Source organism: Pelophylax lessonae (genome assembly GCF_965119305.1).
Source record: "Pelophylax lessonae genome assembly, chromosome: 1".
NCBI lineage: Eukaryota > Metazoa > Chordata > Amphibia > Anura > Ranidae > Pelophylax > Pelophylax lessonae.
Window position 1 is genome coordinate 417,488,119 of NC_138768.1, and position 22,542 is coordinate 417,510,660.

The 22,542-nt window shown below is 44.2% G+C and overlaps 1 protein-coding gene across 2 annotated transcripts in view; it reads right to left on the bottom strand.

The window, feature by feature from the left end:
* The window catches only part of TDRD7 (tudor domain containing 7), a 314,213-nt gene that overhangs the window by 121,561 nt on the left and 170,110 nt on the right, over positions 1-22,542 (bottom strand). For both annotated transcript variants that reach the window (XM_082267672.1, XM_082267671.1), the window contains exons 8-11: positions 7,570-7,750; positions 6,629-6,740; positions 3,305-3,507; positions 2,978-3,112 (exon numbers count right to left, since the gene is read on the bottom strand). In XM_082267672.1, coding sequence (XP_082123798.1) covers positions 2,978-3,112; positions 3,305-3,507; positions 6,629-6,740; positions 7,570-7,750 — 631 coding nt within the window. The remainder of the gene's footprint in view (positions 1-2,977; positions 3,113-3,304; positions 3,508-6,628; positions 6,741-7,569; positions 7,751-22,542) is intronic.

A 22,542-nucleotide genomic window follows, 5' to 3' on the forward strand; every position in this document is an offset into this window, starting at 1 on the left:
CCTCACTGTCTGAAGAGACAGGACCCGAGACACCAATCCCAGATGAAGTACCTGCAACTGCAGAAATGGGCTCAGAGTCTGAATCCGAGGTTTCAGATAATATGGGGTTAGGCGGGGGTCGCTTTCTTGCGCCCTGTCCCTGACAAGCCACTTCCACCCGGGACACAAAAGTTTCCATAATAGCTGACAATGATTCAATTGTCAATGGGGTGCTGGAGGATCCCGCAGACCCCTCGAGGGGATCCGGAGGAGATACATGAGTGGCAGGGTCCATGTTAATTCAGGACACCTTTGCCAGCAAAACAAAAATACTTTTTTTTTTTTTTTTTTGTGTGTCTCCCCCTAGCGCAATAGCGCCCCTCAGAGTACCTGCTTCTCGATCCCACAGAGAGAGAGAGGGACCCCCAAGGCTCACCAACCGATGCAGTGCAGTTTCCAACCAACTGCAGTCAGCGTCTGTCTTACACAGACTAGAAGGAGCTGTTTGCTTTTTCCCGGGTAGAAGGACGTGGCTCCGCCCCCTGTGTACGCCTTCCGGCGTTCCCAGCTCTCCACGAGGTAGCTGGGCTCACAAAACATGGCCGCGCCCATAGAAGAGACATAAGACTCCAAAAACATGGCGGCCGGCGTGACCTGAGGACATGCATGCATTAGGTCTACGGCAAAATGGCGGCGGACCGCCGAAATCGTTTTCCCAGCACATCCACCTGCATCTCTGCTAAGAGGCGATATATGGATCTACAGAAGATATACTACACATAAGGTAGGATTATACCTCCTATGTCAGCTGTAATGTTACAGTCTGCTGGGTAGAGTGTTAGCTCTTAAACCAAGTCCACTTCCCCAAACACATGCTGTATTACAAGGGGGACTTGTAAGTATCAGATATATACTGACCATATATGGAGGGGCCCATAATACATACTGCCTCATAACGAGGAAAAAAAGGGAACGTTTACTCACCATACCGAACCGACAGGCACCCTCTCTTCACAATACCCTCTCCACCGGGGTGGGGGTTTGTGGACCACTCCGGACGCCTCGACTCTCTGGTTCTTGGCGTCCAAGCGAGACTTTTAACTCGCAAGGTCAGTCCCTCCACTGGGACTCCGTCGCGGCCGACCCAGCGCGGAGCTCTGGTCTGCACGCGCTCGTAGGCAGAAACCGGGGTGACCACTGGATCTCAACATCCAGCCCGTCGCCCGGCCCCGCATACTTACTTGAATGTGTCGCGGCCGACCAAGCGCAATGCCATGGTCTGCGCGCGCTCGTAGGCCGGCTGGGGTGACCACAAGTGTCGCCCAGTCCGGCATCTTTGCTTGAAGATCTCACAGGAAAAAACACTGGAGAAAACTACCTAAAAAATGTCTTTTTCTTAAAGAAAAAAGTCTTGCCAGGACCAAAAGATCCCAGCAAGGAACTTAGGTCCTTACTCCTGACTAGACAGAAAAAAACTGATTCCCTGTAGCAGAGAGAGGGAGGATATACCCTCAGGGACTGCCCCTAAGGTGGAGCCAGAACGTTTTGTCTTTCTGCCTAGTCCTACTCCTGCGGAGACAACATAACCCAGCTCTTGAGAATCAAGAAGACTACGTCTGTCAATGAGCGATAGAGAAACTGAGTATCCCAGTGAATGCTGACTGTGGCTCCATATGGCTACATTACAGGCTGTCGCTGCTCTTGCATGCAGGGTCTGGGTAGAGTCAATATTGGCCTCAGGGCCATAGCCGACTGATACAGATGAAGCTTACCCCTTCCTTAGCCAGGGTGAGCAGAAAAAGTCATGTGATAGGGGACAACATCCACTAAATAAAAATCTTCAGTCATAGTAGGCACATCCATCGCATAAGAACACTAACTAAAAATAGCTTTGGCTTAGCTGAGCAGGAAGAGGTTATGCTTGGGTGCAGAATCCTGCCTTTTTGTATTTAATTTTTCCAGTTTTTATTACGTAAATGGTGATATATATATATATATATATATATATATATATATATATATATATCTATCTATCTATCTATCTATCTATCTATCTATCTATCTATCTATCACCATTTACGTAAAAAAAACTGGAAAAATAAATACAAAAAGGCAGGATTCTGCACCCAAGCATAATCTCTTCCAGCTCAGCTAAGCCAAATATCTATATATATATATATATATATATATATATATATAGATATATATATATATATATATATATATATATATATATATTTCTGTCCTTTTTATCTCAGTCATAATGTTTTCTTTTTCTAGTTAAAATTAGGCATCAAACCCTAACCACTTTAACCCCTCTAATACTTCTAATCCTTAACCCTAACCACTCTAACCCCTTTAATACCTAAACCTAATCCAGATACCTCTAGCCCCTCTAATACCTAACCCTTCTGCTCTTTAACCCATAACTCTAATGCTTCTAATCCTTAACCCTAACCACTCTAACCCCTGTAATCCCTAACCCAGACACCTCTAACCCCTCTTATCCATAGAAGGAGTTGGGGATAGGGAGAGAGTGGGGCGAAGGAGATATTCCCTCTCCCATATTTACTCACCGGCTCACTGACATTCGTGTGTAGTTTGAATAACTTCTCTTCGTGGGCATGAAGTTTATGATTCATGACCTTGAACTGTTGATGTTCCTCCCTATTTGCTATAACTGGATGGACCCAGTATCTTCTCATCCTCCTCCTATTTTTCTCCCTCTCTATCAAGACTGCAGCAGTAGTAACTGCTGCCATTACCAAGGCCATAGAAGGTTGAAATGTGCTGATGAACACACCAAACGACTACCAACACAACCATCGCAGCGGTGTCCAAAACTCCTGAAATTCGCATCACATTCGCACATGCCTGCCGCAAATTGCAAGGCAACCTCTTGCAGGACAAAAAAAATGCATCAAATTCACACTACATTGCATGAGTGCTAACCTAGGCTAAAAGGTATTAATAAAAGCATACTACAACATTAGCATACCTTCGAATTGAAGTGGCTTTCAACTTTCTGCAAAGTTTCGTATAGCTTGGTGAGGCCCTTTGACGGGATTTGACAAAATAAGGTACCATCAGAACAAACATTTGTCACAATTACATTTGAGTAGGACGAATTCACCTGGTAAAAAAAAAACCAAACACATTAAACATTTAGGTCTGCAAACACGATGGGACCATTATATTTTCGTAACTAAAAACCAAATGAGGACTGTAGTAAGCTTTCAACACCACCAATTATGGCAACCTTCTGACATACCAGCTACAGAAGTTTTTTTTATAAAATAGTTCACAACCAGGTCTGATCACTTACCTTCAACTGTACGCTTAGAGAGTGATCGCATAATTCCCTCAGACAGATAGAATTTATATTTATATCATCATCTCCCGATGTATCATACAGTATGACAAGAGGTTTTTCTGTCTTTTGCAGTATCTCTACTGCAAGAATTTTACCACATGCTTTAGCTTCTACTGCTTTTACTAGCACAGGATCCTCACAGAAAGCTTCCAAACCTATAAAAAAAAAGAAGAAATATAGTAATTATAAGCGATAAAATGTGTACAATGATAAATACTGAAAAAACAGTTATGAAAGATCACTGTGAAATATTTGTAATTCTATATGGGAGACATAAATAAGGTAAATAAAGAAAAATTCAGTAACATGGTAGAATAGGCTATGTCATGGCTTTTCTAAACAGAAATTGACAGATATTTCAGACTATTTTTGACCGATCGCTACTAGTTAGTATACTGTAAGCTTTCCTTTAGCATGTTCTAAAGTAAAGCCCCAAGTTGCCAAATTATCAGATTGTTAAAGTGTTAAATAGTACTCCAACAATTCCTCTTATTTAGGGCAACCACCCTCTTCCTAACCTGAAATAAAAGATATACCAATACAAATATAAAAATACACAGGTTGTTGCCAACACCACAAAGGAATTTCACTCCACTCTCAATATTACACTAAATCTGCCGAGTGTAGCCAAAAGCACATAATATAAAGTGCTTAAGTGCTAAAGGTGCCAAAATACAACTGTGCTCATAAATGCAGTTTAAAACGCATATAAGTTATAAGATATAAGTGCAAAGTGTCCACATATCTCAAAAATACCAAACCTAGTTCACGATTCCTTACCACTTTCCGCCCACGCTATAGCCGAAAGACATCTACAGTGCGGGCTTCCAGTGCTAGGAGGGCGTCCTATGATGTCCTCCCGTAACTCAGCTGATCAAAGATCAGGGTAAAGGACACATCACAGTGGCCCTTTACCACATGATCAGCTGTCAGCCAATGACAGCTGATCAGGGAAGTAAACACAAGTCGGTTATTAGCCTTTTTTCGCCTCACGCTGATAGCGCAAGGAGAAAAGAATACAGCAGATAACAAGCTTCTGTTACAGGGACATCTGTACCAACAGTGCCACCAATCAGTGCCCACTAGTGCCACCTATCAATGCAGCCTCACTAACTTAAAATGTGACAGTGCTGAAAGTTGAAAACTGACCTGGTCAGGAAGGGGGTACAAATGCCCAGTAAGCAAGTGGTTAATGTACCACCTGCAGAAAACAAACTTCAAAGAAGATCAAAATTCATAAAGTGCCTGTGCTATCCTCCACCTGTACACACTCGCCGCTCACCTCACACCCTGTTTTACCAGTGAGTCACAACAAGCTGTTCCCTTTAAAGTGTTTGTTACCCTAAACAAAATAATAAAAAAAAAAAATAGAGATCCTGTTTCCTTAGAGCAGGTTAAACAGCACAGTGCTTGTACTGTCAAACCTGCCCCCTCTGGAAACTGTAAAAAACTTGGCTGATCCTTCCACTTCCTGTGTCCCCCCTCTCTGTGCTAACCATGATAATCATGGCTAATGAGCCCTGACCACCGTAGTGAGCCTGTGTGCCTCCGTCATCCGTAGCTCTCCTCTCCCTGCCTGCCAGCGCCGTGTGTCTGCCCCCGTTCCCGCTGCTAATACCAGTCAAATGTCACCGCCAGCCCCTCTCTGTTAAGCTCCTATCCTGCACTGTATAACTACTTGTAAGAAACAATGCCTCTAAATACATTTTTAAGAAGTGTCTTTAGGTCTGTTACGTGACTCCCGGCCGCTCTGATAACACAATCCAGGGCGACAGCAGCAGTAGCCGAGCTGTAAGCTCGGCGGTCACAGGACTCCCGGCTGACATCAGAGGGAGAGCTCAGCTCCTCCTACTGTCGCCCTGCATTGTGTTATCAGAGCGGCCGGGAGTCACGTGACAGACCTAAAGATACTTCTCAAAGGAGGTATTTAGAGGCATTGTTTCTTACAGTTATACAATGCAGGATAGGAGATTAAAAGAGAGGGGCTGGCAGCAAGGCAATCGTTTACAAACCCTTTAAGGGATGTGACCCTGTCTGTATGGCTTGCTATCCCTCAGGTTTCTTTAATAGGTTCCCAACATCACGGATGCACACAGGGGACAGTAATATAAGACAGGGACAGAACAGACAATATCTAGTGCTCTCCGTTGGATGTATATTTTCCGCTAAAAACACACACACACACGCATAGATGGTACTTCAGCCGTGTCAGCTGCTATAAACTCGTACACTCGTGTCGGCTTGTATACCAAGGTGGCTGTGGGATGCCGTCAGGTATACACCTCATCTCGAGAATCATGGACTATGTTTGCTATTTTTGAGATATATGGACACTTTGCACTTTAACATATGTTTTGAATAGATTTTTTAGCACAGTATATGTACAGTTTATATTATGTGTGTTGTTCTGCACTATTAGCAGATTTAGTGTTAAAGTGTTAAGCCTTAAGTTATAATGGCCCCAAGTAAACTATAACTACTGGTAAGAAAGGCACAGCACTGAAGAACATTTAAGAAGAGGTTAAATGAGAAAATGAAGAAAAAAAAAAAAAAACACACACACCAAACAAAAAACACCCAGCCTTGACTCAGGCAAGCCAAGTACAGCTGAAATACAGATGTGTGCTAGCACAGTTGCAGACAGGGAGGTGACTTGATTTTTTCCTGGTTCAGCAATGCAACTTTACATATCACCTAAAGAATATGTAGTGTTCCTGGTGGAAATTGAACTGAGTACTGGCAAATTGCCATGGTTCTAACCATTAAGCTATTAACACGTCCATATTATTTTGTTTCTGTAAGGGGGAGATAATATTCTATATCAGGGATTCCCAAACTACGGCCCTCCAGTTGTTCAGGAACTACAATTCTCATCATGCCTAATCAGGTATGTGAATGTCAGAGTTTTACAATGCCTCATGGGATGTGTAGTTCTGCAACAGCTACAGGGCCGTAGTTTCCCCCGTAGAATCCCTGTTCTATATTAAAACACAAATAAAAACTCAAAAAGATTATACTAAATAAGTACTAATGTACTACTGTGAAATCCAAGAATGATAAGTGAAATCATGGGATGATTAGTGTAATCATGCTAACCGAATAATGAAGGCCCTGTCCTGTTAGAGTCTAAAGGATAAATATATAGATGCATATTATAACTGTATACATATAAGGAATACTTCATTACTTCCTCTACATGTGTTACATTAGCTGCAATTCTATAGTGTTACGTGAAAAGAATGCTTTTAAATCTCTTGACTAAGATTGAACAGTTACCTGCTAGACTGCATTTTGTGGCTTGGAATGGAAGAGAATAGAATGGTGTGCTCAATCTGCTAACTTTAGAGCTGTCAACCACTTCACTAAAGCCATAGTCCACGTAGAGAACCTATAGAAAAAAGCATGTAAGAAACAAAATTTAGAAAATGGCAAATAATTAGACATAACTCTGAACAAACATCCATCGAGTCACCAAAAGTTACCAACCAATAGCATTCATTACAGAAAATAAGAGGATTTTTTGTTTCCTTATTTTAATCAAAAAGCCTTCAATTAAAGCCTAACGCTGGGGAAAGTGAAAATTCTACCTTGTTGCGGAACTACATCCATACTGCAAGGATTAAAGCCCTTTTTTTTTGCAGTTTTAGTTACCCAATCCTCAGCTACCCTGGCAACCAGCACTCTCCTATTCTACCCTACACTCTAGAAGATGGAATTTCCCCCTGCACCCTACATCCAATGCAGGGGGGGGGGGGGTGCAGGGACTGGTCTAGGAATGCAGAGGGAGCCTGCAGGAGTAGAGGATCGGGCAAGTAAAAGTGCTTTTTACTGTACCCAAACCCTAAAGGAGCATTGTATCGCTGGAGTGTGGGAGCACCTCCACTGCAAGGAAGGACTGTTCCTTTCCCTGGAGTTCAGCACTAGCATAGTAGACACTCCTTAAAACTAAAAAGGTATGTGCAAATCTTCATTCACACTTAAAAAAAAAAAGGTGTTTAAACCTCATTTAGTATAGTAGACTGAGCCACGCTAATCCTTTTTTTTTTTTTTTTCAGTAAGGAAAACTGTACATCCAGAATTGCTGAATTTATTACAGCTGCCCTTTATTGGATGAATTTCAGTAAACATGTACACTATCTATCAATATCCTCTCATCTTACATGCTGAATAATGCCCGTGCAGCCAAACAAACCCCTTGAAGAGTTTAAAGTGCTTACCTTGACTTTATTCTCTTCAACTTCGGATATCTGTGCACGCAGCCATGCCTCCTCTTCTGCTTTTACAGCCACAAGCTGCCCCAACTTCAATCTTGGCACAGGATTTGCATTTTTACTGTAAAACTCCTTCATTTCATCTTCCATGCGTTCTTGTGCAGCAGAATATTCTTCACCCACATACCTAAGTAGTAAATATAAGTACATATGTGCTTCCTGATGTACACAATTACAGAAGTACAGAAAAACTGATGTCCTACAAAAACACACACGGATTCACCAAATAATTACAGAGTGGACATACAGCTACATATACAGCTGGTGCGCTGTATAGCAAAGTAAAGCATGGACACACTCTTAGGCCCCTTTAACACAAGGGAGTCCATCGGCCGTTTATCTCAGTGGGGGATCGATCTGCCGATCCCCTGCTGAGTAGGCGGATGGCAGCTCTGTCTCCACAGAAAAATGTGATGTATTCTTTTATATGACCTGTCTATTTGTATGTGTTCTTCATTGAGGATTTTACGGTGATTTAATAAATTTGTATTTTATAATTAAGATTGGCTTTTCTAGTTTATGTCCAGTGCTTACGGTACCATCAAAAGTCCATTATGCCTCCATTATTTATTTTATATATATATATATATATATATATATATATATATATATATACACACACACATACATACATACATATATACATATATATATATATATATATATATATATATATATATATATATATATATATATATATATATATACATACATATATATATATATACATACATATATATATATATACACACACATATATACATACATACATATATACATACACACACACTAGAACGTAGGTACCCCTTTAGACAATTTTTATATTTCGGGTTTTTGTCTTACCGTAAAATCCTTTTCTCTGACGGACACATCACCTACCCCTCTGTTGGGTTGAGTTATGCTGCTTGTTACAAACTGCTTGTAACAAACTGAAGTCCTATAGCAGGAAGTGATGGTATACCCTCTGGTAGCCTCAGGGTTATACCCAAAATTGTTTCCGCCTAGTCCTACTCCTGAAGAGAGAGCAGCATAATAATACCCAATAGTCTAGAAGACATGGAGCTGTGTCCATCAGCGAACCTCAGAGAAAAGGATTTTAAGGCAAGACAAAAATCCAAAGTGTCAAAATTGTCTAAAGGGGTACCTACATTATATATATATATATATATATATATATATATATATATATATATATATATGTGGACACACACACATACACACACACAGTTGTGTTCAAAATTATTCAACCCCCACTGAAATTGATTGTTTTGGCCAGTTTGACATGGATTTTGATCATTCAGTCATCAGTTCAGTCACATTCTTAGGCTTGTGCACTGCAACTGCTTTCTTTAAGTCCCACCAGAGGTTCTCAATCGGATTTAAGTCTGATGACTGTGATGGCCACTCCAAAATGTTCCAGCCTTTAATCTGCAACCATGCTCTAGTGGACTTGGAGGTATGCTTGGGATCATTGTCCTGTTGAAAGGTCCAACGTCTCCCAAGCCTCAGGTTTGTGATGGACTGCATCACATTGTCATCCAATATCTCCTGGTACTGAAGAGAATTCATGGTACCTTGCACACGCTGAAGCTTCCCTGTACCTGCAGAAGCAAAACAGCCCCAAAGCATGATTGACCCCCCCCGCCATGCTTCACAGTAGGCAAGGTGTTCTTTTCTTCATAGGCCTTGTTCTTCCTCCTCCAAACATAGCGTTGATCCATGGGCCCAAACAGTTCTAATTTTGTTTCATCAGTCGACAGAAAACTTCTGTGGTTTGTCCACATGACTTTTGGCATACTGCAGTTGACTCTTCTTATTCTTTGGAGACAGCAAGGGGGTGTGCCTGGGAGTTCTGGCATGGAGGCCTTCATTACGCAGTGTGCGCCGTATTGTCTGAGCAGAAACTTCAGTACCCACATCTGACAAATCTTCTCTCAGTTCCTCAGCAGTCACATGGGGACTTTTCTCCACTCTACGCTTCAGGTAGCTAACAGTGCCCTTTGTCTTGAATTTGCGAATGATGCTTCCTATGGTGTCTCTTGGTATGTTTAACATCTTTGCAATCTTCTTATAGCCATTGCCCTTCCTGTGAAGAGTAATTACCTCTTCTCTTGTCTTCCTGGACCATTCTCTTGACTTCACCATGTTTGTAACCACACCAGTAAATGTCTAGAAGGAGCTGAGTATCAGTCATTTTAAAGCTGCCTAATTGGTGCTTATTAGGCTTTATTGCTGCTCCCTGATATCCACAGGTGTTTTCAATACCTGATTGAAAACACTTCAATGAACCTCTGTTCTTCAGAGTGGTAGTCTTTAAGGGGTTGAATAATTGTGTCAATGAAGAATTCACAAAAGAAACATTTACTACTGTATTACAAAACCAATTGATGACATTTTAGTAGCATATGGTTCTTTAAGAAGTCCTTATAGGATTTCATTCTGAATACAATTACAAATGTACACTAAATTCCCGAAAACCCTTTACAGCATTGGGGGTTGAATAATTTTGAACACAACTGTATATATATGATATAGATAGATAGAAAAAATAATTGAGGCATAATGGACTTTAATGATACCGTAAGCACTAAACATAAATACCGTTAGGCTTGTGACGATATCAGATTTCCATGCTGCGATTAATTGATTAGGGTTTTGTCACGGTATACGGTATTATCACGGTATTCAATTATTAAACTTAAATTATTGAATTTCTACCTCACTTCAATTTCATTGCTGAATTTAGGGACTTTGGTTCACTTTTGCACATTATTATATAGTCAGTCAGTACAGACTCTGAACCAGGCCTAAAATAAGCCATCAAGCAGTGTCTGGCCTACCTGGTGATGACTGGTCCTGGCGCTCTGATCCGATGGCCTGGTCATTAGGGGCTAAATCCTTGCGGCCCGTGGTTAAACCTGCAGGAGGACCGGTGTTTTTATCTATAAATGACTTTACTATTGCTTTAGGCCTGGTTCACATGTATGCGGGTTGGCGGTTCACATGTATGCGGGTTGGCGGCCCACATTTACACAGGCATAGCAGCCCATTGATTTGAATGGGCTGCTATGCCGTCATTTTACGCAGAAAAAAGGTGCATGCAGCATTTAAAAAAAATGCAGTGACCTTTAAATCCTTCCTACTTCTGCACCTTGCGACTTACATGCAGTTCCTGCTCTGGCAAGCTTTCTGCGTTTAAATACATGGGCCCAGCATTTAAAAACACAGTTTGCGTGTGCAGGAACTGCAAGTAAGTCGCATGGTGCAAAAGCAGGATGGGGTTCACGGCCACTGCATTTTTTAAAATTCTGCATGCGGCTTTTTTCAGCTGAAAACGCAGGCATAGCAGCCCAACCCCATTCAAATCTATGGGCTGCTATCCCTATCCCTGTTCAAATATGGGCCGCCAACCCACATACATGTGAACCGCTAACCCGCATACATGTGAATCAGGCCTAAAGCAATAGTAAAGTAATTTACAAATAAAAACACCGCTCCTCCTGCAGGTTTAACCACTTCTGGGCCGCAAGGATTTGCCCCCTTAATGACCAGACTATCAGAGCTGAGCGCCAGAACCAGTCATCACCAGGTAGGTCAGACACTGCTTGATGGCTATATACTAATGTAATGTGGGCTGCTATGCCTGTGCATCTATATATATATATATATATATATATATATATATGCTGCTATGCCCGTGTATGTATTTCTATCTATCTATATCTCCATCTATCTATCTCTCCATCTGTATATCTATCTGTATATCTATCTCTCCATCTATCTGTATATCTATCTGTATATCTATCTCTCCATCTATCTGTATATCTATCTGTATATCTATCTCTCTCTCCATCTATCTGTATATCTATCTCTCCATCTATCCATCTAGTGACAGTGTATGGTAAAAGTACTTGCAGACATTTGCTTGTAGAAGGCACTGTGTCTCTCACTGTGTCTCTGAGCCCGGGAAGGAAGCATGTGGGTGTGTGCTGAGTGGGAGCTGTCTGATTGGTTACAGGGAGGAGCTAAGTCTCTCACTCTAGGATCATATTACCAGAGCGGTTTTCTATTGAGTGAGTGAACTGCTGAGTGAGTGAATGAGTCATCCAAATGTATCAATTCACAAGTCAGACTGAGGAGCAGAGAAACTTGGTATTTTAAAAATGCCACAATAACAATACCGTGGGTATGCAATACCGCGATATATCGAATTACCGAAAACCGGCATATGTCTAAATACCGTAAGCACTAAACATAAACTAGAAATACCAATCTTAAATATAAAATACTAGAAATACAGCTTTTTTTTTTTTTTGTTCATTGACGGACATAGCTTCATGTCTTCTAGAACAGGGATTCCCAAACTATTGCCCTGCAGCTGTTGCAGAACTACACATCCAATGAGGCATTGCAAAACTCTGACATTCACATACATGACTAGGCATGATGGGAATTGTAGTTACTGAACAACTGGAGGGCCATAGTTTGGGAATCCCTGTTCTAGAACATTAGGATGTCCCAAAGCAGTGTCATCATTAGAGGTGGGAAAAACACAGCAATACGTACAATTCCAAAACAAGGCTAAACATAGCCAACCAGGTAAAAACAAGAGCTCAACCAGGAACAACTGGAGCGTACCACCAGGAAAAAATTACACCCTCAAGAAGCGGAAGCCTCTGCAACCGCAGCCTGCAAAACTTTATGGCCAAACGCCGGACCTGTAGATGCAAGTACAACCACCTTATAAAATTATGTGACTGTGTGTACAGAGGACCAGGTAGCAGCATTGCACACCTGAACCACTGACAGTTGATGACAGAAGGCCCAGGAGGCACTGAGCGCCCTCGTAGAATGCGCCTCAACAGGAACCTGACTCTTAATAGAATAGGCCTGAACCACCGTCTGCCTGATCCACTTGTAAATGGTCGCAGCAGACGTGGCCTGCCCCTTACGAGGTCCATCCGTAAGAACAAACAAAGAATCGGATTTCCGAATCGGCTCAGTCACCGCCAGGTACACCCGAATCGCTCTGACCACATCCAAGGAAACGTAAAGCAATCTCCATAGGATGTTTCGGTTTAGGACATAAGGACGGTAACACAATGTCTTCATTCAAATTAAACCCGAGACAACCTTAGGAAGGAACGCCTGACATGGTCGCAACACCACTTTGTCCCTATAAATCACCAGGTAAGGTGACCGACAGGACAACGCAGCCAACTCCGACACCCTACGTGTGGAAGTAATTGCGAGCGTCTAAAAAGGTTACCTTCTGAGACTGAGTGTGCAGAGGAAGTTCTCCAATATTTTCAAAGGGAGGCTTTTGAAGCACCGCAGTACCAAATTGATATCCCAGGGAGGCACCAGGGATCGAACCGGAGGAGCCAGATGGCGAAAAGTGTGAACCAAAGATCACTGAATCTCATGATGTACTCCAAGAAATGAATTTTACAGACAAGTCAAAAAAACTGGATTTTTTACTTACCGTAAAATCCTTTTCTCTAAAGTTCATTGACAGACACAGCTTCATATTTTCTTGACCATTGGGTTATGCTGCCCCCTACAGGAGTAGGACACTAGGCAGGAAAAGCTTTCACCATGCTTATAGGGCTGTCCCTGCAGGTATAACCCCACACACTCTGTTACAGCCCTCAGTTTGGTTGCAAGCAGTGTTTAGAAGACCACAACTTCTTTCCACTCACAAGTAGAGGGGCAAGTGCAGCATCTGTCAATGAACTTCAGAGAAAAGGATTTTACGGTGAGTAAAAATTCCAGTTTTCTCTATTGTTCATTGACAGACGCAGATTCATATATTCTTGACCATTGGGATGTCCCAAAGCAGTATTAGCATGAGGGGTGGGAAAAAAATAATGCAAAGAACGCAATTTCTCAAGGCTAAATGTAGCTAACCAGGTAATAAGGAGCTAAACCAGGAACAAATGGAGCTCACCCACCAAACATACACCCTCAAAGAGGAAAAATTCTCCTTTAGACAGCAGCCTGCAAAACCTTGTGGCCAAAAGAGGAATCCGATGATGCCAACACATCTACCTTGTAAAATTTTGTGAACGTGTGCACCCACGACCAAGTTGCCGCCTTGCAAACTTGCATCACTGACACCTGATGGCGAAAAGCCCAAGAGGCACTCAGCACTCTAGTAGAATGCGCCTTCACTGGGAAAGGAGGAACTTGACCCTTTAGTGAATAAGCCTAAACCACTGATCCATCTGGATATGGTAGCAACAGACGCAGCCATTCCTTTACGAGGTCCTTCGTTAAGGAGAAAAAGAAAATCCAATTTCCTGAAAGATTCAGTAGCCGCCATGTAAACTCTAATTGCCTGAACCACAGAATGCAAAGCAATTATGCTTGGGATGCTTGAGCTTAGGAAAGAGTGAAGGCAGCGCAATATCTTCATTCAAATGGAAATCAGAAACCACCTTAGGAAGAAACGACTGATTAGGTCGAAGTACCACTTCACCTTATCTGGTGATCCACAGAGATAAACGGCAAGACAACGCCGCCAATTCAGACACCCTGGGGGCAGAAGTGATAGCCACCAAAAAGGCAACCTTCTGAGATAATGTATGCAGGGGAATCTCCCTAATGCACTCAAAAGGAGACTTTTGAAGAACAGATAATACCAAATTCAGATCCCACAGAGGTAAAGGGAATCGCCTCAGAGGCGCTATATGACGCACCCCCAGAATAGAGGTGCAAATCACGGCATGCGTAGGTAAAGGACATTGGAAAAACACAGCCAAAGCCGAGACTTGGCCTTTGATAGTGCCCAAAGCCAAACGCTGTTCAAACCCTTTTTTTGAAGAAAGGTCAAAACCCTAGCTACTGAAAACAAGCGAGGATGCACTTTCAATGATTCACACCATGAGATGTACTATTTCCACGTATGATGATAGATCTTCCTGGCCTTAAATAGTGTAGGAATCGCAGAGTCAGAAAGTCCTCTATCCATCAATACCTGGCTTTAAACAGCCACGCCGGTAAAGTCAGCAACTGTAAAGCAGGATGGAAGATCGGCCCTTGAGACAGCACATCTTCCCTGAGAGGAATTCTCCAAGGAGCATCGGCGACCAACCTTACCAAGTCTGCGTACCAAGACCAGTGAGGCCAGTCTGGGGCCACCAGAATGACTGGAATTCCTTCCACCTCTATTCTGCACAAAAGCTTTGGCAGGAGTTTCAGCGGAGGGAACGCATAGATCAGCTGATACTGACCCCAAGGAGACACCAGTGCGTCTCTTTGGTCGGCCAGAGGATCCCTCGACCTGGCTACAAACCTCTGCACCTTCTTGTTGAGTCGAGAAGTAAACAGGTCGACATCGGGTGTCCCCCACCGGATACACAGGAGGTGAAACACCTCCGGGTGTAGGGACCACTCTCCTGCCAGTTCTTTACACCTGGGATGTGCGCATAGCAGTGAGGGCTGGAACAAACTTCCGCCCAATCCAGAATCTCGGCCACCACCAAGGCTGCCAAGACACTCTTGGTGCCCCCTTGATGATTGATGCACTCCACGGCTGTGGCATTGTCCAATTAAATCCGGACCGGGCAACCTTGCAGATGAACCGTCCCATGACTCAGGCAAATCTTTATCACTCTGAGCTGCAAAATATTTATCGGCAGCGTGGACTCTTCCACTGTCCAGGATCCCTAGGCGCAGAGCCTCCCCAGCACTCCTTCCCAGCCTGACAGGCTGGCATCCGTAGTTACCACAGTCCAATACAACGGAAGGAAGGACTTGCCTTGGCGTAATGCTGACGAGTGAAGCCACCATAGAAGAGCAGACTTTGTGTTGCGACTCAACTGAATAAAAGTGTCCAAAGATTTTCGATCCTTGTTCCAATTTAGGACAATCTCCCTTTGTAAGGGTCTCGTGTGGAACTGAGCAAATGGAACCGCCTCGAAGGTTGGTACCATAAGACCCAGGAACTGCATGCAAGTCCGCAGGGATGACTGATTGTTTGCCAATTGCAACCGGATCGCCAACTGCAAATTTTGCAATTTGTCCGGGGGAAGAAAGACCCTCGCCAAAGCGGAATCCAGAGTCAGACCCAGATAGTCCAATCTCATTGAAGGTATCAGGGCGGATTTTTTTAAATTGGATGTTCCAACTGATCTCTTGCAGTGTTTGGACAGTGATCGCCAAGTCGCCCAACAGGACTGAATGAGAGTCCGCCCTCAATAGGAGATTCTCCAGGTACCCCAGTGCCGAAATCCCCCGTTGACGCAGTAATGCCAACACCGGGGCCAGCACCTTGGTAAAGACTCTTAGGGCGGAGGCGAGACCAATCGTAAATTGATAATGCTCCTCTCCTATAGCAAAGCGGAGAAAACGCTGGTGTCCAGCATAGATAGGGATGTGTAGATTTGTGTCCTTGATATCTATGGAAGCCAAAAGTCCCCCTGGTGTAGGGGCGCTACTACCGTGCGAATGGACTCCATTCGAAACCTCTGTACCCGCACAAGGCGTTTCAAAGCCTTGAGGTCAAGGATTGGACGTACTTTGCCTTCCTTCCTGGGCACAGTAAACGGGTTTGAATAAAAACAGCAAATCTTGTACCGCCTCTCGGAGATCCCTTAAACGGTCTGGAGATAGGTGCAGGTTGGACGGGAAGAACCTTTCCGATGGACCAGAATTCAATCTTTTACCCTGATCTGATCAGTTTGTGAACCCATTTGTCCTGAAACAAGGAAATCCATGGTTCCGGAAAGAAGCAGAGATGTCCCCCCATCCCAGAATCAGATGAGGGCGCCCCTTCATGCCGACGAGGATTTGTCTGGCTTTGGTTTACCTGACCATGTTTTCTTGAAACTCCCAGAAGACCTGAATGGCTTTCCTTTTTCTTGCGACCAGGAGGTACAAAAAAGCCGCCTATGAGCAGTAAAAGAAGGCCCCCGTTTTGTACGTGGTACCTTGCCCTTAGAGGATTGAGGGAGAAGAGTACTCTACTCACCCGTAAGGCCCTTGATCAACTCATCCAGGGAGGATCCAAACAACCTCTCCCCGTAAAGGGTAGGTCAGAAAGCCTTTTTGGAAGCCTGGTCTGCAGACCAGCTCTTTAACCACACCATGCGTCTAATAGCAATCCCCACCGCAGACACTGGCCACCAGGGGAGCCGCATCCAGCGACACATCACATTTATGGCGCTTTTCCACTGCATGGAACCGAACGGTTCAGCTCCGTTTTGTGCTTTTCCACTGCATGGTACCGCATGGTACGGTGTAGGAACGGTTCGGTACGGTACGGTGGCGCTTTTCCACTACATGGAACCGAATAGTACGGCTCGCTTAAACAGTACCACCTCAGTTGTGGTTCCAAGAGGGCCGTACCGGTACCATATCCCACAATCCTTTGCATGCAGCCTTGACTGTTTGTTACTACTAGCCACTGATTGGTCAGAGAATCGTTGTTATCCCACCCACTTAGTTTAGTACTACTTTAGTGGAAAAGCAAACCGTACCAAACTGCACCAAACTGTTCCAACGCCGTACCATGCGGTACCATGCAATGGAAAACCAAACCGGACCAAGCAGGGTCCACTTTTGATACCAGGTTTTTCAAGGCTGCTGTAAAATCTGATATGGGCTGTGACCCAGAGGATTTTGCAGCCGCACTGCAAGGGTATGTAGGTGAAATTTTATCCTGAGACTCCATTTACATTGAAAATAAAAAAATGCAGTGTCGCTTGAAAAAAGGCACAAAAACGCGATCGCACCGCTGCACAGTGGTAAAACAAATCCCAGTCAAACACAGTCTGTCAGCAGTGTGTGAGAGGAAACCCACAAGAGACCCTAAAAAACCTTACCAAACCGATCAGGAGGCTCGCAAACACAATCTGTACAGCAGAATGGAACGATCTTGACACAGGAAGTTAAAATCACCTGGGTCATGCCTAGAGTATCTAGTGTCTGCTTGTGCCTGTTCAGCAACGTGGACTACAAGAAAATGGCCACCCTATGCATTCCTATGGGGAATTTTAAGAAAATGGCTGCCCATGCATTACAATGAGGATTTTCTAACATAAATGCAGAGCAAGTCTACAGCAAAATGACGGCCCCCAGAGCGTGCCATGTGGCACAGGATGGTCCCCAGGAGGAGACCCCACCAGAAAAACGCACCCCCCGCAGAACCGCCACAGCGGCTGCAATATATCTGCCCCCCAGTGGTAGGAACCTGAATGCCCCATGGGATGGGGGGGGGGGAATACCCGAGAGCCAAGGGGAACCGAGGGATAACCGAGGGTCCAACTATTCCGAGGAGGGGGCCCACATCCACCCTGACACCGCCAAAGAAATGGAGGGACACTTAATCACCATACCACAATATCATCAGGTGGGCGCCGCTCCGAACAGACCACCTCCCACCCGGGATGGGGGTGTTGTCAGCCAAGGGGTACGCTGCAACTCGGGGGGGGGGGGGGTTCCAGGTTGTTCGCGTCCGAGCGAGGCGGTCCACTCGTGAGGTTGCCCTTGTCCAACGGGGCTCTGTCGTGGTAAAGGCCTAGCGCTAGATTATAACCAGTAGCAGAGTGTGTGGGGTTATGCCTGCAGGGACAGCCCCATATGCGTGGGAAAGCTTTTTCCTGCCTAGTGTCCTACTCCTGTAGGGGACAGCATAACCCAATGGTCAAGAAGATATGAAGCTGCGTCTGTCAATGAACGATAGAGAATTCCAGTTTTCTTTATTGTACATCACGGGACACGGAACAACTCTATTAATCCTTCTCCACAGAGATGTCCTAAACCAATGCCCATGAAGGGAGGGAGACACAGCTACTACCAACAGGCAAACAGAACCTACAGCCTGCAAAATCAATGTGACCAAAAGCAGCATCCTCAGCACGCTCACATCCACCTGGTAAAATCTTGTAAAAGCGTGAACTGACCGGGTTGTGGCCTTGAAGACCTTAGCCACGAACCCCGATGATGAATAGCCAAGAAAGCACCTACACTCCAGGCAGAATGAGCCATCACCAGAAAGCACAGAGGCTTTCCTTTCCAACCATAGGTTTAAAAAATGAGCTGAATCCCGTGTTAATGTGTTACTAAACTCAGGACCTTGTATTCACTATATCTGGTCTCCCAGATACACAGAACAAGTATATGCAATAGTTTCATTCATTGCCAAAAATATTGGCACCCCTGCATTTCCGGCAGATAATGTACCACTTCACCCAGAAAATTGTAGCAATTACAAATGTTTAGGCATTCTCAGGTTTCTCTTTTGTTTGTATTGGTATGACACATCAAAGTGGAGAAACAAAAAGCCAAATCTGACAAATTCCACGCAAAACTCCAAAAATGAACTGGTCATCATTTTTGGCACCTTCAATTTATTATTTAGTAGCATACCCCTTGAAAAAAAAAATAACTAAAATCAATCGCTTCCTGTAACCATCGAGTTTCTTACACCTCTACACTGAAATTTTTTGACCAGCAGCTCCAGGTCTATCAGATTAGAAGGGTTCCTTTTCCCAACTAATGTTTTGAGATCTCTCCACTGGTACTCTATGGAATTTCCATCTGGACTCATTGCTGGCAAGTTTAGTACTCTCCATCGCTTAGTCTTAAACCATTTCTGGGCACTTTGACAATGTTGACAACTTCTTGAAAAAATGTTGGGTACAGTGGACACAGGAGCATTAGGATCTCTGGAGATAGACTTTTAACCTTAAAATTGTCCATGCTTTTCCACAATTTTTGTTCTCAAATCCTCAGACAATTCTTTGCTGCTCGCTTTCTCTTCTCCATGCTAAGATAGGTTGAGTAACATTTTCACTATTTTAAGTGGTTGCCAGGGTGATTTCTTTACTGTCAGCACCTGGTAATTGATACAGTTTAGTATAGTTTAGTTATAAACTATAGGATCATCACAAACATGGAATGCAATTATTTCTTACAATTTTAAGTAGGTGCCAATAGTTTGTCTAGTCCATTTTGGGAGTTTTGCATGGAATGTGCCAGATTTGGATTTTTTTTCTCCACTTTTTTGTATCATACCAATACAAACAAAAGTAATAAACATGAGAATGCCTAAACATTTGTAATAGCAACAATTTTCTGGGCGAATTGGTGCACTGACAAAAATGCAGACGTGCCAACATTTTTAGCAATGACTATATAGTAAATAAAAACTGCTAAATATATTTTCTCATCAGCAGCATATAGCAGTCTTGTGACTTATCAGTGTCTGGTTAAAGCATGTAGGAGTAGTTTTCATTCTCCCCTGATTGTCCTTTGAGTCTGCAGGACCCCTGACCCTCTGTCTGAACCAGTGCGGATTGGCCCTGCGCTGATCACATGCAGGCAGGAAAAAAAAAAAACTCTCTAGCAATACACACCAACTTGAGCATGTGCAGCTTACCCCCATGGCTCTGTTCTATCGGATGGTGGCTTGGACACAGAGGAAGGGGAGGATCAGAGAAGGCAGGACCAAACTGCCTTTTTACACAGAGGATTACCCCCTTAGATTCCACAGCGAGTACAACAAGCATGCTATACTGCATATACACACTGATTTTACGGTTGTGGGTTTAGAAACACTTTAAATAAACTTACTACAGTAGTTGCATGACTTTTTTTTTTTCTCCCAGAAAGACAAACCGAGTCTGACTGAGGTGGTTTACTTCAAGATACATCATGACAGCCCAAACCACATCCAGTGTGTAAAACCTTGTTTCCCGGCCACTGAGACCTGGATTTAAAAAAAAAAAAAAAAAAAAAAAGGAGGTAAAAACAAATGTCTCAGGGAAATCTGCCAACCCCATTGTGATGGTGTTCACCGTCACAGGGAGTGAGGGACAGATACTTGGGGGATGCTGAGAGAATGGTTTGGATGGCTTCAGATGGGAGAGCGATATTTGTCAAGGGTGTCTCTCAAGAAATGCGGAGATTTGATCGTGAAATGAACATCAGAGAAAAGGATTTTACGGTTAGACAAAAAGTCCAGTTTTCTCTTTCGTTCATTGATGGACACAGCTCCGTATCTTCTTTGACCCTTGGGACGTCCTAAAGCAGAGTCAACATGAGGTGTGGGAAAAACACAACAATGCACATAATTCCCAAAAAAAGCTAAACAGCCAACCAGATAAAGCAGGAGCTCAACCAGGAGCACTTGGAGCTCACCAACCAGAAAGAATACACCCTCAAGAGGCAGGAACCTCTGCAACAGCAGCCTGCAAAACTTTGCGGCCGAACGCAGCATCCGCCGAGGCAGGTACATCCACCTTGTAAAACTTGCTGAATGTATGCACAGAAGACCATGTGGCCGACTTGCACACCTGAACCACTGACGTCTGATGATGGAAGGCCCAGGAGGCACTAAGCGCCCTTGTAGAATGCGCCTTAACAGGGAAAGGAGGAGCCTGACCCTTAATGGAATAGGCCTACACCACCGTCTGCCTGATCCATCTAGAAATGGTCGCAGCAGACGCAGCCTTCCCCTTACGAGATCCATCCGTAAGGACAAACAAAGAATCCGATTTTCGAATCGACTCAGTCGCTGCCAGGTACACCCTGATTGCCTGAACCACATCCAGGGAATGCAAAGCAGTTTCTTTAGGATGTGTCGGCTTAGGGCACAAGGCAGGCAACACAATGGGGGAGAAAGGACTTCAAGTGGAAACCCATGATGACCTTAGGAAGGAACGACAGACAGACAGGGACGTAGCACCACTTTGTCCCTGTGAACCACCAGGTAAGGTGACAGACAGGACAATGCAGCCAGTTCCGACAGCCTGCATGCAGAAGTAATAGCCATCAAAAAAGCTACCGTAAGTGACAGAGTAAGCCGAGGAAGTTCACAAATATTGTTAAAAGGCGGTCTTTGAAGAACCGCCAGTACCAAATTGAGGTCCCGAGGAGGTACCCGAGACCTTACCGGCCAAGTGGCCAACCCCCTGGATGAAAGTGTGAACCAAAGAATTTGCAGCCAACGGCAGTTGGAAAAAAAATTACCAAGGCAAAAAACTGGCCCTTGATGGTGCCCAGAGCCAAATGTTTATCTACATCTTGTTGTAGAAACTCCAGCAGACGGGACACCGAAAATGAACAGGGAGAAACCTCCCACCCCCCCACCCGAGACCCACACCAAGAAATGTATTGCCTCCAAACTCTATGCTAGATCTTCCTAGAAGTAGATTTGCTAGCTTTTCACAGTGTAGGAATCACCGAATCCGACAACCCTCTATCCTTCAGTACCTGGCTTTCAAAAGCCAGGCTGTTAAAGCCAGCGACCGTAAAGCAGGATGGAAGATCGGCCCTCTCTAAGGAACATCGGCTACCAGCCTCACAAGACTTCCGTACCAAGACATACGAGGCCTGTCTGGAGCCACCAGAATGAACCTGATTGCCCGAATCTGCAGGATATTGATCGGCAAGCTGGACTCCTCCCGAGTCCAAACCCCTTGAGCCGAATCCATGCTCAAGAACCCTCCCCACCCGGACAGTCTGGCATCCGTGGTAACCACTGTCCAATACAGGGGGAGAAAGGACTTCCTTTGACGAAGCGCCAGGGAATGGAACCACCAAAGCAAGGGGATCCCCTCGCACCCGGGCTCAAAAGGATCAGATTGTCCAGAGAATGAGGATTCTTGTCCCATTTGGCAAGAATTTCCTTTTGCAGAGGCCTGGTATGGATCTGAGCATACAGAACCACCTCGAAGGTGGAGACCATCAAACCCAGCACTTGCATGCAAGTCCTGAGAGACGACCGGCGGTTGGACAACAGGAGCCAAATCACATGCTGCAACTTCAGCAGTTTCGCCTCCGGAAGAAACACCCTGGCTGAGGCTGAATCCAAAGTCAGGCCCAGGTAGTCCAGGTTGTTGGGCGGAATCAGAGCTGATTTCTGAAAATTTAGCGTCCAGTTGAACTCTTGCAGAGTTCGCACAGTGATGT